Here is a 16,820-nt window from a genome sequence, read left to right as displayed (position 1 = left end):
TTTTTTATACGTACATTATAAAATACCGCAGAGATGGAAACAGACTCTAAACTTTTAACTGAACCCTCTAAATTACTCATACGTGAAGACAAACGTCCTACTCAAAACTTTACAAGAAACTCCGTACATTTGGCACCGAATTTTCTTACCTGCGAGGTTTATTTTCCCCAAAGTATATCCCTTACAGGTAAATTACTTCAAGCTTGTGATTGACACATGGTTTATAAAAGTTTGATTTTCTACCTTATTACAAGCAGAATAAAGTTGATGTCTATACAGATAATTTCAAGCGCTGTTCAATAGTAAATATGGTTGTTGTAATAAAGATTTTATGATTACTTTTATAAGTTAGCAAATCGAATATGTATAAACCAGAGAAATTTCCGAGGTGTAATAATAATAAGCAAACATCTCAACTGATGGTGGTGACAGTTCCGAACAAAATTGATCGTACTTCTCGATTTCCTTCACATTGTTGTACGAGATAGGTTTTCAACCGAAACGAATGGCTTTTTCGAAGACAGTTCTGTTTCATTCACAAAGAAAATGCCCGAGGACTCTGTTAAACTCTGAAAGTCCTTTTAGCCCTTGATTTATATCTACTTAGATAAAGGAAATTTGGAACGTGGAAGTTTTCCATGTGTATTGTGTGAAAATAATTTAAATTTTGTCGCTTTTGCTATCTTCAAAGTTTTGAGGGACAGTTAACTCGACAGGAGTGAAGTTTCTTATTAACTTCCGGACTCTAAGAAGAATATAATTTGAATGTTTTAATTTTCTTAGCCCTGACCTTCATGCTCTGGAATTATTGTTTTAAACTGTATAATTGGTTTCTATACATTTATGGTTTCTTGATACAAGCTTGGATGATAAGGCTAGTTTGGAAATAGCTATTTTTACATTGCCTGTGCAAGGGTCTCTCTCGTATTTTAAGCGCTCTCCCACCAGTTTTGAGGAAATTTACGTCGTGCTTACGTTAATTAATCAACCAGTACAATGTTAAAATTGCTGCCTAATAAGGTGCATCAAGTTTTGTGTAGGCTGTCCTTCAATACTTAATGTATGTACCATTTAATGTGGCAAACGCCATTTTCATTATTACTCAACGTAAGAATAATGATTATGTTTTTTTGAGATTCATGTTAATTTAACATGGTTCTTGTTACTTATAGTTAACTCTATGATAATTTTATAGGAATCTCTCCTCGGATCCTACGGTGGAGCCATTGGTCGACCAGGTGCGCCGGGCCCTAAAGGCGACGCTGGCCAGATGGGGCCAACGGGGCCACAAGGCGAGCGGGGCTTCGCAGGGCCAAAGGGAGAACGGGGACAGCCGGGGTTGAATGGACCAAAGGGAGATCGGGTAATCTGTTCATTCTAATATTAGTAATAGAATTTGATCAAAAAACCAGGCAAAAGATAATAATTTTATTGCGAGTTCATACATTTACCTCTAAACGTAAGAAGCAAGTAGCAAACACTATTCAATGTGTAAACAGTAAACATGCCGCAAGTAAAGCCACACTTACTCTTATTCCACACTTACCCATATTGACCTTTTCTAAATATTGCAGTAATAATAAACCTGGTGCTTACCTTTTTAGGGTCATCCAGGGCCACAAGGCGATCGCGGACTCAAGGGTGACCGAGGCAACCCTGGACTCGACGGCAGGCCGGGGATACCAGGAGTCAATGGAAGGCCAGCGGAGAAAGGCGAAAAAGGTTTTTTTTTTGCAAAATAAAGTATGGCCAATAGGGCCATACTTTATTTAGCATAGAACGGATGTGATGATTGCACTTTTTATCACATATCGTGTCATGTGTCACTCTCATACATAAAGCAGGCAATTTGTTTTTGATGTAGATTTTTTTTTAGTGTTAGACCATTACCATCCGCAGCGTCATAGCTATCGTAACAGGCACAAGGTGGAAACCTAAAAGTCTGAAAGAGACTATTATTTTTAATTAAATGTTTTTACTGTTTTGATCAGGTGAACGCGGATCTCCCGGACCCCCAGGCCCCGCTGTGGCAGGCGGGTATATTCCTGATAGCGCGGAATCTTTAATTTCTGGTAATTATAGACCAATTATTTCGAGAGTTCATAAGCACCATATATTTGGTTTACGAATATACCTAGTTAATGCCTCAATTTTTTTTAACTGAGTAAGTACGAACGCATTCAAATGAATTTGAAATGAAATTAAAATGGTTTATTGCCACAAAAAAATGTAATTTAATGATAAAGCCCAGTTTTTCGCTGACCAATAACATGTCCTGCCATGATTCGGCATTTACGTCAGCAGAAATCGCGCAACTTTTTAGCTCTGTACCGTCTCTGCATAAAATAGTTCAATAGCAAAATATCGCGCGATGGACATATTTTGACATGGTGACAAAATGGTTAACTGTGCTTTCACTTCTAGGACCAAAAGCTGTTACGAAAGGTGACAAAGGAGATAAGGTAAAGTTCACTACCTAATTCTTTTAAATAGGTATAAATATACCAAGTATAAAGATGATAATCTATAATATCTAATTAAGCGTGCGAAAAAAATTTAATAGTACCAAAAGACCTTGGGAAAGCATGCCTATGTTTGTGAACTCATAGTTTTAGAATTTATATTGTGATTGTCATTATAATTTTGTTTTATTGTTAGTCAACAATTTAAACTGACCATGAAATTGCGGTACATAAAGAGATTATAGATATTTACGCTCTAAATGAAGATGTAAACTCTTTATTTACGTAGTATTATAGAAAACCAATTTCTTATTTCAGTTGTGTTGACTTGACTTTCTAATAAAATAATATTTTATTTTATTTAGGGCGAAAAGGGCAGTCAGGGCAACGATGGAGCCCCAGGCTTCCCAGGAAAGGATGGTAAACCTGGAGAACGCGGGGACATCGGCCCATCGGGTTTGCCAGGCGTAATGGGTCCTCCGGGTGCGTCGGGACTTAAGGGGGAGAGGGGGGAGCGCGGGCCACCTGGACCTATCAGCATCACATCTTCTGGGTCGGACATAATTACGGTCAAGGTTAGCTCTTCATTTTTATATTTAAAAATAACTACGATATACACACCTTAATTTTTTCCACAAAAAATGCCTGTTTAGTTTATTCGTGACAGGTTTCGTGTCCTGTTATGCAAACTCGAAGCAAAAATCCGATTGCGGTACCTAGGTTTCTTCTATATTTAGTTGAATTCATTCTATACAACCAGTTTGTGTAGACAGCTATTCTAGTATTAGAATCGACGAGTTTGTTAACATTCGTCTACTTTTAGTTATAATGGAATCACAAAAAAAAAATTACCTACAGCTACACTACCAAATTGTAGTACCAATACCAAAGATACAACTTAAAGAAACTCGTATCAAATAAAAAGTAACTTACAATGATTAGTCCAACGTTCCGATAGAAGTAAAAATGTTTATGTGTGAGATATTCCTTTTAAATAATACATAATAATATATGCACTTACACTTCTAATCATATAGTGATTGTCACATTAAATAGCTAGTATTGAGCATATTTTGGTCTCAGGGCGAGAAAGGCGACGCAGGTCCTCGTGGGAGGAGAGGCAGACCCGGTGCAAATGGACCCCGCGGCTTACAAGGAATACAGGGATTGCCCGGCCCTCCGGGAAGACCGGGCGATAAGGGCGACACTGGCTTCCCTGGTTGGGTGGTTAGTAAATTATAATTTCTCTATTTTGCTGTATCACGAATTACTGGATTCATGTGACCTTAAGGACGGAGCCGCGGTTGCCGGAATGGCTATACATTTATTATTCGTTGTCTGCTATCCACCATTGTATAGGTTCCAGACATCATGAAGACGTTTCAATATTTTTACACCATGTTTAGTGTCTGTCACTTATTTTTCGATCGGAGATGACTTTTTATCAACAATTTAAATACATTACATTACACTTATGTGAGCCCTCCACCGTGCTACTTTCGTATTTCTTTTTTATTTATCTCGAAAATTAAAGGATATTTTTTCTGTTCCGCTACTAGGATGGCCAGGTAAATAGAAAAATTATTTGAAAGCTAAGCAAATACTGGCAATCTATTGATATTGTAGTAAAATATTATTTATTATTGTTCCTTTTAGGGTAGACCTGGGTATTCTGGAAAACCTGGACTACCGGGTGCTGTAGGACCTAAAGGAGACAAAGGCGAACCGGGTGAAAGCCTACTGGATTTTTCTACGGTAAGTTTTACATATATGGGGCATTATCTATAAAAAGGGACCTTATTGTCGATGGCGCTTACGCCGCGCGCCGCACAGCGTCGCGCGGCATTGTGTTAATTTATATCGGAGCATCGTTAATAATGGCTTAAGCGCCATCGACAATAAGGTCCCTTTTCATAGATAACGTCACATATGTGCGTAACATAAAGGACCTATAACACATTGTAATAAAATGACGCAGCGTGTAGGCTGTGCCGTGACTCGTGCATTGCGTTTTTGTCTTAAGTACATTATGATGTGTAAAGAGTGCTTCAACCTCAACATTTAAGTAAGTACTAAGTAAAGTTTCTTTATTGTGCATCATATAAAGTAAAAAAAAAATACACAGAAAGCGAAATACATGCTTAGGGCTAGGTAACAACAGGCGGCATTTATTGAGCAATAGTGTAGCTGAAACCTTATACGGTCAAATAAAATGGGGCATTATCTATGAAAAGGGACCTTATTGTCGATGGCGCTTACGCCGCTCAGCGTCGCGCGGCATTGTATTTATTCGGAGCATCGTAAACAAAGGCGTAAGCGCCATCGGCAATAAGGTCCCTTTTCATAGATAACGTCACAAATAGTCTTACTACTGTTATATAGAAAAAAAAATACTTATGAATTATTTTAGCATATTTAGTTATAGGTATATTTCAATATGCTTATCTCACACAAAACCGCATTATCCACATTGATTACATTTTACACTTCATACATAATTGATGTATTTTGATAAGATAGTCTAAAATCACCGATAATACTTGTCTTGGTGAATACATTATTTAATCCGCTTCTTCGATGATACTTGTCTTGAAGAATACATTATTTAATTCGCTTCTTTAATTTGACGGGAAGACCTCCAACAAAGCTCTCAGCAACGATCGCAGTGGGTTCGGGCGGCGGGTTCCTCACGGAGCAGGCCGCGGGCTCGACTGAGAACTTGTGTAGAACGGCTGCTACACCAGCCATAGCTTGCATTTGACCCAGGCGAGCTCCTGAAAGGGATAAAAAAAGGCTTTAAAAATTTCCGCCAAATTAAACAAAACATTTAAAGTTCTGAGTCCGAAAATTTTTCATTATTGATATGTGATGTGATAAACGCAAACTCAACACTCTCTGATGTTGATAAGTAGAAAAAAGCTCTAAATTGTTAATATTACTCATTAATTATACCGCACCAGAATCTTTGCTAATCCGAAATTCGAAAACAATTACTTAAGGTGCCTTGAGGCATTCACATTTTTACATAAACAAAAAATATGTCAACCAAAAAACTTATTTTATTTGTAAATGTAACCTAACCTTAGGTTAATTGTTTTATTTTACTGTTTGACTGCAAGTACCTATTATTCTAATCATAATATGCTACAGGTATCACAAGTAATTTTGTTTTGGTTTATTTAATATTTTGATACATACCAACACACGCCCGTGGTCCTTCTCCAAATGGCATATAAATATATTTCCTGTTCTTTTTATTTTTTTGGTTGAATCTTTCAGGGTCAAACTTTTCTGGGTCTTCAAAATACTTTTCATCGTTATGAATTGCTTGCGTTGGTATCATTATTTTTACACCTTCATCAATTGTAAGGTCAATCTCTGGTATCGTATATTTAGGAGATCTGCACTCCCTATAAATGAATGCTACAGGCGGATACATTCTCATGCCCTCATTAAAAGCCATTTCTAAATAGTTCATTTCTCTCACAGCGTCATATGTTAATATATTATCGTATTTAAGCAGCACTTTATCAATTTCTTCTTGTACTTTCACTTGACAATCGGGATTAAATGCCAATTGATGTAATAGATAACTTGATGCGCTGGACGATGTCTCAAATCCTGCGCCAAAGAAAACAAATACTTGTGCCATCATAAGGTCTGTATCTAGAGTTTGATTAATTACTATGGGAGTGCCGTCTTCATTTTTTTTCTCCATGGACTCTCCAACCATATCACCTTGTTCCTTAAGTTCAAGCAATAAATCTATGAAATCGTTTCTGCCTGATGGTTTATAATTTTTCTCTTTTAATACGGACAACACTAAATGACGCATGGATTCTTTGATTTCAGGAGCTAACAAGTGTACTTTATCGAATAATTCTGGAAACAGGTACTTACTTGCTCCTCTAAGAGCGTCTACTCGAGTTCTCTGGAATATTCTCTTACCAAGTTTTCGAAACTCAGAATTTTCAGAACTCAGCGAATCCATGTTAATTCCAAATCCGCACGCTCCTATGAAATCGGTGGTGTATCTTGCCATGAGTTCTCGCATATCGTAGGAATCCAAATGAGCTACCTCTTCAGCTAATTGTTGTAATTTTTCTGCCCTTTCAGTAATAAGTGGAAACATCGCCTTTAACTTGCCAGTGCTAAACGCTGGCGTAAACCTTTGTCGAAGCAAACGCCACAAATCTCCGTCCAAAAAGAACAAGTTTTTCAGAAGCGGTTCTGTCAACGTTCTGCCGGGATGTAATCCTCTTGCATAAAAGTGCTCGAAGTCGGTGCTAACTATCCTTTTAGCAATTTCTGGATCCCTTATAATTAGTTCCGGGGTTGAGCTTCTGTAATAACCAACGACTTTCTCGTTGGGATACTTCTTGTACAATTTTGTTGCCGTCATAGCTAAACTAGATTGATGCATAAATTGGCGAAAATTATTCCCGACAAATGCATAAGGTTTGTCATGTTTCACGCCCCGAATCTTCCAATAATTGAACGTCCGAGTACCGTATAAGTATATAGCAATAGAAACCACTATTGTAAGAACTATTATCGTAAACATTTTTATAAGTAAGAGGTACTTATGCCGATGAACTTCAAGAACACGACTGCCCAATCCGGAACATTACCTAACACTGACCAACGCGCGCGTGGTTTAAGAGGCCGGTATCGGCATTAGTCGCAAAAATGTAAAATTGATAGATTTAGTCGATGAAATTGTACACCTTTTGTTACGTAATACAAATAACAAGTACTGGTATCTATTAGCACATCATCTTATCTTGCACTTTGACAGATCATTTTTTTGAAAACAGATTCACTAAATTAGGAATGATTTTTTTTTTTCTGATGGCGCGTAAAGCACTGATTTTGTCGATCTTATTTGTAAATTTCGTAAAGTTGGGACTGCTAAAAATGGTAATTTTGTATTACACATATCCTGTACTCCACCTTTAATAGACTACATTTTTGTTATGTGATATTGAACAAGAGTAAATGAAAGTTAGACGAAATCAATTTTCACCAGAAATTACTTCAAAACAAGTGACAATTTTTCGTGAAAAACGTGTTACTTTCAACGTAATTTTGATTCATTAACAATCTACAACATTTCCTGAAACTGTTCTTATACATCATTTTGTATAATTTACCACTATAATTTTTTGATGAATTTTTAAAAACTGCCCCTTCTCGTCATATATTGCCGGTGACGCACGCTCGGAACCTCATTATTAAAAGGCAAGATGATAAGACGTGCTAATAGAAACCAATACTTGTTATTTAGTTAGATATTACGTAACAAAAAGTGTATAATTTCAACGACTAGGTAAATCTATCAATTTTACATTTTAGCTCTAAAATCGTTAACGAGCCCCTTAAGTTTAAAGATAAGTTTAGAGTAAGTAGGTCATTGATATACATATAAACAATACTGTGCTATTGCTAAAATAGTCTCACGTTATTAGTAAAATATTATGTATATTGTAATTAAATATATTTAAACCATAGTAATTGTTTGTGCTATAAACCCAGAGGCGTATTCCGATTGTAATAATTGATTAATTAATTTGATATACAATCGCCCGAAATGAATATTTAGATTGCATGAGACTTTTTTATATTACGTCGGTGACAAACAAGCATACGACCGGCGTGATGGTAAGCGGTTACCATCAGGCATTGTTTTTATGGCTCGTTGTTTTCAATTTAACAATTTTAGGTTTTCTTATTGCATACATCATTTTTGATTAGGTATAAAACCGGTTTTCAAGCTGTCAAATATTATTAAATGCCATAAAAATATATTTTTTACGGACAGTCGGTCACTCAACTCTAAAGGTCATTTAATATTGATCCCCAAATTAGTGTGCAAACTCGTACTACCTACCCTGGTACTAGTCTTAAGATTATTGAAACATTTCTGTTTATTTAGCTCAAAGGTGAAAAAGGCGACCGAGGTTATGACGGCGGACCGGGCGTTCCAGGTGCCATGGGCCCTCCCGGTCCCCCAGGCCCCAAGTCCGACCCCGTCCAATACCTTCCCGGGCCCCCGGGCCCTCCGGGACCCCCGGGGCCGCCTGGTGTCTCCCTTATCGGCCCCAAAGGAGAACCGGGAATGAGCGTCTATGAAGAACACCCCATACATGGCAACACCAAGTTTTTTGGACGTCCACGTAAGTACCTAATTCAACTTTAGGCAATCTTCAACAGTTTCAAAATACCTATGATTCCACATCTTTATATGTACCTAGCTGGTTATAACTTTAAAAAATAGTACTTATTTTAAAATGAAGTTATTTATTCTTGAGCCGAATTTGTAACTTTGACAATAAATGAACCATTTAAAGCAGCGGTCGGCAACCCGCGGCCCGTGAAACTGTCACTTGCGGCCCGCGAGCCTCCCTGGCTATTTTGTATGTAATATTGACAAACGACAATGCCTGCTAAAGTCATAAATATTAACAAAGTGCGGCCCGCGTCAACTTCGTTAACTACTATGTGGCCCTTGGCTGCTAAAAGGTTGCCGACCGCTGATTTAAAGTATTATTGTACATAACTAAGAATAAATAATAAGGAGGTGACTATGGACCCCGTTAGTAATTATATTAGATAACAATAATTTATAACTAATTCTATATAAGTACTAATTAAGTTATAAATTTAATAGCAACCAGATATCGTAAGTAGGTCAGTTCATTTGATCGCAGATGTTTAGGGTAGTTATGAAGTTCATCTATTTAATACTACCCGGTACCCGGCTTCGCTCAGAGAGTTGACATGTCAAATGGCCCCCAACATTCCAGCATATTCTACAACATTCGAGTTGTGACAATGATCTGGGATCCTGGATTCTAGACTATATCCGAATATTCGACCACATTCTAGAATATTCTGGGTCGTTCTCGAACATTCGAACCAGCACGACGGATCTTGCTTTATATACGCCTACCAATGGTAGCTCCGCTCCGAATCTACAAAAAAAGGCTTCGAATGGTCCAGAATATTCCAGAACATTCGAAAGTGTTCTGGAATGTTCCACAATGATCTATGTAGGATGTTCTCGAACATTTACAAACATTCCAGAATGTTCTGATATGCTGTGGAATGCTCTCGAATCCTTCCGAATGTTCTGGACTGTTCTAGAAATGTCTAGCCTCCGAGACCCGAGACACCACACCAGGTACACATTTTTTTAGGTATATATTTCACGATATATTCTGAACTTTCGTCTAATAAGTTAAGGTTCAATATTCAATAACAATACGACTGCTTCTGATGGGTCTAGGTCTAGGCGAAACTTTCAGCCCTTATATCTTCAAAAGCACACGCTTCAGGTAAAAACGGGAGACTTATTCATGGACGGGAGATAGAGGGCTACCACACCATATCCTCCTTGGTCGTATCGAAGCTCGTCTGAGTTTTAGCGGCACGCACATTGTACACTTGCTTTTATTATATGTATTGATTACCTTATCAACTTAGTTGGAATGAGCGACAGTTAGTTAGTGCTTCTGGGTATTTTCCGCAAATCGACAACAATTGTGCCTATTTTGCGTGAAACGAGGTAGCGCTACTCTGGAATGAGCGATACAAATAGGTACCTATCTAACTACAGTGTACTAAGTCCAACACTTAAAGTATACCTAATAGTTATCTTATACCTTTAATCTTATACCTACAATAGTAATGTTTATGTCACTAATAATTTATTGACAACATTCATGCTGCTCTCAGCGGTTAAAGCTAGCGCTCTTGACGAACTTAAGGCTTTAAGGGAGTTGAAAGACCTCAAGGATAAAGATCGACACAGAGATGGTAAGTAATTAATGAACTAATTGTAAGTAATTAGTTAAATAAGTACATAGTATTAAGTGAAATTAATTTCAAATGGTCGCTCGGGGTATTGAATTTTCAGATAGGATAACTTTCATTTCGTAATTATAATTAAAAATTTCGCTATCTAGAAGTACACATTGTTCGGGGTTACTGTACAGGGTATATTTGTGATTATATACTTCGACTTCATAAAGTTAAATTTTCTTCGTGTACCAAACGATATTTTCGCCTTATCAATATCATTGTTCAAGTTAGTGAGATTCAAATGCAGTAGGATCAATAGTGGTAAGACACTTACAGTACCCGGCGATAAGTATTGCACACGTACGTGCCTGTTATGTAAAAAATAAGATTTACTTATACCAAAGCTCTTTAGAATTTAAATAAATGTGTATTAAATTTATTTATTGCTTTTTAATTATAGCACAACCGGTGTATGGCGCAAGCAGTCAAAGGACAGAAGAGGCCAGTACAGTTCAAACTGTACCCGGTGCAGCGGTTTTCCAAACTACAGAAGAAATGATGAGGGTATATATTCCTTTACTTAATACATAAATACCTATAATCACGCTAATTTCCCGGAGGGGTAGGCAGTGACCACGTATTTCCGCTTGCTACGATGCTGACATACCTTTTTCGCTTCCGTTACTTTCATAACATTCCTCATACGCGCTCGCTGGTTTAGGGTGCTCTTGACCTGGCCTTTCTTCAGGGTTTACCCGATCTGCTCGGAGAAAGTCCGCTGAGGTCTACCCCTTCCAACTCCCTCTACTACTTCTTCCTTATACACTCTCTTTGTCAGCCTTCTTTCACTCATTCTTTCCACAACATACCTTTCCCAAATTTTTGTCACTACATCTTCGTTCAGTGTGGACTGATACATTAAACAATAAAATTGAAATTATTTAAAACTTACAGCCGTCTGCTAACGAAATTACATTTTATTAAATCAAGAAAAAAATCATCTCCTAAGCAACTGAGCTGCCGAAACTTGCTCGATCTCGGTGCAAGGACGCAGCAATACGTAGAAGTGAGATGGAGATTTAACCGCACAATACGACATAATTATTTCTTATGGTGATAATATATTATCTAAATAATTATGTATTTCTCACTGATGGGCCGCCATTTGCGAACGAAAGGTCTCACTGGCTCAACTTTAACACCCCGCCTAATATGGCTCCACTTGTGTGGGGTAATTATTCAGAGCTAATTCATTAACTATATTTATTAACAATCGCTGTTAATGTTATTGAACTAGGGACTGAACTAATAAGTTGTAAGAAATTTGATAAAATGCCGATAAGTAGCGATTGACAATTTGAAAATCAAACGATTGTCGATTATTTTTTATCGAAATCGATAACAACGTACTACATACCTAATACCAATGAATGCAATCCTAATTTATCCGATGTAATTATGCTATAATTCAAGATCATATTTTCTGCGATTGAAGTTTGAGGACTAAAACCTGAATTTAAGTCTCAAAAAAACTGAAATATTAAAAATCATACAATTCTTTGTTTTGTGATTTATTTGAGTATTAGTTACCTAATTAATGAAGATAATATCTTTGGAATAAAAGCGGATCCCTAATTAATCATCCGTGCCTTATTCTGATCCCAAAATCGAATATCTGTTGATACTTGATCGATAGGTGCCATCTTTAAAAGTAAAATTACCTACTAAATGGTTTTGCTGTCCCAACTTAGGTATTTACTTAATCCAGCGAGGCTTGAGTTCGTAATTGTGGTAGGTGTTTTTTTATTTGTTGTCTGCGCGTGGGGATCAAGCAAAAGATTATTATGACTTTCAATACTCTGATAGAATAATAGGGTATTTGTCAATTTTTTTTATTAATGGTATCAGTCGATCAGCCGGGCTAGCACATGATTGGCGCGACAGTATCTCGCGGCGAGATAGACTACCCGTCCCTCTTTTATTAACATGGTTAGAAAAAGACGGGTAGTCCATCTCGCCGCGAGGTACTGTCGCGCCAATCATGTGCTAGGGGTGCAGGTTTGTTTTGAGGATCAAATGTCTGTATGGGACCCATATATTTTTTTATATTTTTGAAGTTTATTATCCCATAAAATAAAAATATAATAACTAACAAATGCAGTAAGGTCCAACTTCCTTGTACGGTGTTTGAATTTCGAACTCTTTCGACTTTGTTAGTTACGCGGTATTGCACTATCCCCGATGATATCCCATATATTTTTTAAGTTTCCAATTGTATTGTGATAAATTGCTCATTTTCTATCTATTTAGCTAGATTAACTTAGATTTATAAAATTCATCATATGTCAACAACCCTATTATACTTGGTCAACCAGATCTTGACAGTAGAAAAAGGCGGCAAATTTGAAAAATGTAGGCGCGAAGGGATGTCGTCCCATAGAAAATTTTAATTTCGCGCCTTTTTTTACTGACGAGATTTGGTTGATGGTATGTACTGTTGTTCTTGGATACAGCTGGCATCATCAAGTCCTGTGGGCGCTCTGGCATACGTCACGGAAGAGCAAGCTCTGTTCGTCAAGGTGAACTCCGGCTGGCAGTACGTTCTTGTAAGTACTTTTTACAATACCATACAAAACTCTTAAGACTCGGACCACGCTAACTCTGTACGGCATTTGCATTGTCACAGTTGGCAATGTGATCATTAGATAATGTCAAAAATATGACTCCCTCGCTTTCTTATGTCCAAGTCAGTGCAAAGTTAGCTGAGACGGACTCTATTGCACACCTCACACTGTTGAAAAAAAGGTTAAGAACAAGGAAAATCAATACATTGTTATTACTTTTGTAATTAATTACACCTTATTAAATTGTAAGTGTAAGTGTATGACCACGGGGACAACGCCGTCCTCGAAACGTCGGAGGTAAATCTTAAAACTTAGATACGCGATTATTTCGGGACTTAAGTCCCGGTGTACAATTTAATAATGTGTAAAAATCGTGAATGTTTAAATCAGTGTTATTAATTACACTGTTCTCATGCAATGGGCACAGGTTCTTTAACTATTAACATATTACCTACTGAACATACTTAATTTTATTAGAAGCAAAATCTGATCATGTGATGTATCATCAGGTATCATGAAAGCCATTCCGGCATTCAAATGTATAATTAATGTGTAATTTATTGTTCTTGGTCAACTATTTAAACATGGTTAATGCACTTAAGTGCATTAATTTCGTTTGAAGGAAACTATTTTAAACTCGTTCACATAATAATGAATATCTGCAGTACTTATACGTGTATCATTCATTTAAAAAAACTCTTTCGATTGTCTTCTAGCTCGGCTCTCTCGTAACGCAGTCACCGCAGGCCCCAGCGACGCCTGCGCCCGCGCCTCTGCCAATGCCCGCCGCTAGCTTGGTTCATGAAGCGCCAATGTCAAACTCGATACATAGTCCGTCTGATGTACCTGATGGACCTACAGTAAGTACCTATTGCGATCATTGTGTAACTCTTGTTATCAAAGCGCAACGACGCGAGCGCCCGCGCCTTTGCCAGTGCCGGCAACTAATCTGGTCCATGATGCGCCACTGTCAAACTCGATTTCGACACGACACAGTTCATCTGATGTAGGTATCTGATAGCGATTTATACAGTTTCGTATTATAATATAATCAATTTGCCCTTAGCTCCGGATGGCAGCGTTAAGTGATTCCATGTCCGGCAATATGCACGGCGTGCGTCGGGCAGACTACGCGTGCTACAGGCAGGCGCGGCGCGCCGGGCTCAGGGGCACCTTCAGAGCATTCCTCACTAGCAGGTATGATACGAAAGTTCGTGCGTCGAGCAAACCTCATCATGCGCAACTACGTAGTTTACCAAAGTCTCACAACTTATTGTAAATATCAACAGATCAACAAACTTAGACGCTACAGTCCGCTTCGCCGACCACCATCTGCCAGTGGTGAACACCCGTGGTGACGTCATCTTCAAATCTTTTGCCAGCATCTTTGACGGAAACGGAGGCATCGTGGCTGGCGCTTCCAGGATATACAGCTTCGATGGAAAAAATCTGATGACAGATCCACATTGGTGAATAAATTTTCTTTGTGATACTTTAGTTTAAGACGGTCTAGACTAGTCACCTCTATTCCCTTCCACAAACAGCAAAGGTGATGTTCCCTTTGTTTATTCTAAATTCACGTCTTCTCCCCGATCACTTAATTGTGATTCTAAAATATCTAAACCCAAGTTAAACTATAATGACTGCGAATGCGGCGCCATAGCTAATGCATACAATGGTCCAACCGGCATGTTCCTTTTGGTTGTTAGAATGCTCATCTACAACATTTTCAGGCCTCACAAGATAATCTGGCACGGCTCACACGCGAGCGGCGAAAGAGCGTTGGACGCGTTCTGCGACGAGTGGACCTCCCATGACCCGCATAGGTCCGGGTTGGCTGCCTCTCTGTATTCCCATAAGCTGTTGTCTCAAGAGAGGTAAGTGAACAACTCAACACAGAATAAGTTTTTGGCAAAAATTTCATTTTTGGTACAAGCTTTTATCTCTGACTGTACTTTTCTTACGACAGACAACTAATACTCATCGAGACCATTCTAAAAACCCCTAACACGATTAGGTTGCGTTGTTCCATCTCAGGATTCCTATGGCCACCTTCTGTCTCCATCATCAGATCAGCTCGATGGTACCATAATATTGCATTGTCACCCGACTTGCATGTATATGCAAAATTTCAGCTCCATCGGAAACCGGGAAGTGGATCAAATTTAACTTGCAAGATTTGATTACAGACTGACAGACAACGGGACAGGTGAAAGTAAATAAAAACTTGTAATAAAAGCTTGTAATAAAAGCTTGTAAAAATGGTTGCCTTTGAGAAATTCATCATTCTGTAAAGTGAAAAAGAACGGGAAATTTCATACTTACCTATTATAACAAATTAAAACATTCTTGCTTAAAAAAAATACCCTGCCATGACAATTGCCATGCTAATTTTCTTTTCTACCCGTGTATCATTTATATTCGTTTTGTTTCAGGTACTCGTGTAATAACCACTTCATAGTCCTTTGCGTAGAAGTGTCATCCAAAACCATGCGTAATAAAAGAGAAACGCCAAGGTAAAATATCTGTTAAGTATAACTTAAAATATGATTTCAAACAGAATCCATCGCATTTCTCGCTCCAGCCAGCCTATTATGGATAGCTTTATCCATCTTTATCCACGTGATAAAATAACTGTCACTGTTTAACACCGTGGGAAAGAAAGTGACGGACACCGTTTTATCACGCTGTCACGTAGACAAGAACGACCATCATATCCGTACAGATTTGATATATCTATCGTACTTTAAATTTAAAAAAATACTGGCATGGGAATTTATATTAGGTAAATGGTTTTTATTTCACCTTGTTAATAATGGGACTATAAACCTAAATTTACTGAAATTACCCAAGGTGTTTTTTTGTGGAACATGCAAGATTTGTGATTGTGAGGCGTCTTTATTGGAACACTTAGGTATCTCATTTAAAAATAGTGTCAATATCGATATTTTATATTTTACTCTTCAAATTTTAAATCAGCTACATAATATATTTCTATAAACTTATTTATACCTACCTAACATTTATTATATTTTCAGGTTCAATATGACCAACCAACTAGACGACGAAGATTACCTCTACAACGCCGAAGAATACCAGCAGCTGCTTAACGAAATATTTGCTCAACCTTTCAGAGAAAACTAGGCGGCATTTATCCTTTCACACCCAGACGTTGCCTGAACTTTCAGGCGAAAGTGTACCCTCCGGCCCGGACGTAAAGTAGAATTTACAACGAAGAGATGGCTAATAGGGTTTTGAAATATAATTTTAAATGAGATTATTCGAATCAAGTGGTCAAACTTGGTGATCGTACGAGATTCCTATTAAATTATAAGCTTATCATGCGAATTGCTATCATATTTATACGTAAGCGTAATTCTATCGAGAAATTGTTAGTGTTGTTGCTGTCTGTACATCCGTTTTTTTATACTTATATAGTGTAGATATATAGTATATAATGCGTATCATGCTTTTGATCTTTTCAGGCTTTGTTTTGTAACAAATCTTTGACAAAAGTCAACCGAATTGCAATAGGTACATTTCTTTATTCAGTATATAAATTAAATAATTTATATACTGAATCGGCCACATGACACATCAATGACGCGCCGTTTTCGCAGCATAATGTAGAAATGGATAAAACGCAATGCTTATTAATACACCGTTTATAATAATATTACATCAACATTCGGTGTATTCGTTCCTTAACATTGTATAGAAAAATAAGTGAAATTGAAAATCTAAGAAAACAATACAATGAAAGAAGCAATATGACATCAAACTATAATTGTTGCGTTTGAGAATAAGACTGTAAATACTTTGTATTATTTTAATACTAAGTGATTTCTAAAATAAAATACGTCCATGGTATTATATTATGTGTAATAATAATTTATCATCAAATATGACTTCATAATTACATACATTATTA

General features: G+C 37.4%; 2 protein-coding genes across 2 annotated transcripts in view; one reads left to right on the top strand and one right to left on the bottom strand.

Moving 5' to 3' along the window:
• Window positions 1-16,332, top strand: part of LOC134652122 (collagen alpha-1(XVIII) chain-like) — a 202,925-nt gene extending 186,593 nt beyond the window's left edge. The window contains exons 11-27 of the mRNA XM_063507290.1: window positions 1,196-1,363; window positions 1,605-1,722; window positions 1,992-2,072; window positions 2,425-2,462; window positions 2,828-3,037; window positions 3,546-3,689; window positions 4,119-4,217; window positions 8,398-8,638; window positions 10,200-10,280; window positions 10,726-10,829; window positions 12,779-12,871; window positions 13,606-13,749; window positions 13,956-14,086; window positions 14,179-14,358; window positions 14,623-14,766; window positions 15,325-15,405; window positions 15,928-16,332. Of these exons, the coding sequence (XP_063363360.1) occupies window positions 1,196-1,363; window positions 1,605-1,722; window positions 1,992-2,072; window positions 2,425-2,462; window positions 2,828-3,037; window positions 3,546-3,689; window positions 4,119-4,217; window positions 8,398-8,638; window positions 10,200-10,280; window positions 10,726-10,829; window positions 12,779-12,871; window positions 13,606-13,749; window positions 13,956-14,086; window positions 14,179-14,358; window positions 14,623-14,766; window positions 15,325-15,405; window positions 15,928-16,033 (2,163 nt within the window). The 3' untranslated portion in view covers window positions 16,034-16,332. The remainder of the gene's footprint in view (window positions 1-1,195; window positions 1,364-1,604; window positions 1,723-1,991; window positions 2,073-2,424; window positions 2,463-2,827; window positions 3,038-3,545; window positions 3,690-4,118; window positions 4,218-8,397; window positions 8,639-10,199; window positions 10,281-10,725; window positions 10,830-12,778; window positions 12,872-13,605; window positions 13,750-13,955; window positions 14,087-14,178; window positions 14,359-14,622; window positions 14,767-15,324; window positions 15,406-15,927) is intronic.
• Window positions 5,063-7,043, bottom strand: LOC134652079 (cytochrome P450 6B7-like). Its single transcript, XM_063507235.1, has 2 exons — window positions 5,661-7,043; window positions 5,063-5,236 (listed from the first exon to the last, which is right to left on the bottom strand). The coding sequence occupies exons 1-2, from the start codon at window positions 7,024-7,026 to the stop codon at window positions 5,064-5,066; spliced, it is 1,539 nt and encodes a 512-aa protein (XP_063363305.1). The 5' UTR covers window positions 7,027-7,043; the 3' UTR covers window position 5,063.
• Window positions 16,333-16,820: the final 488 nt, after the last annotated feature.

Source organism: Cydia amplana, chromosome 11, assembly GCF_948474715.1.
Source record: "Cydia amplana chromosome 11, ilCydAmpl1.1, whole genome shotgun sequence".
Taxonomy (NCBI): Eukaryota; Metazoa; Arthropoda; class Insecta; order Lepidoptera; family Tortricidae; genus Cydia; species Cydia amplana.
Note: the sequence above shows the minus strand (reverse complement) of the source record. Positions and strands in the feature narration are given on the sequence as shown.

Coding starts and splice junctions, on each gene's coding strand:
- LOC134652079 (XM_063507235.1), bottom strand. CDS start 7,026: ATGTTTACGATAATAGTTCTTACAATAGTGGTTTCTATTGCTATATAC. Junction 5,237..5,660: donor AGGACCACGGGCGTGTGTTG/GTATGTATCAAA, acceptor TATCCCTTTCAG/GAGCTCGCCTGGGTCAAATG.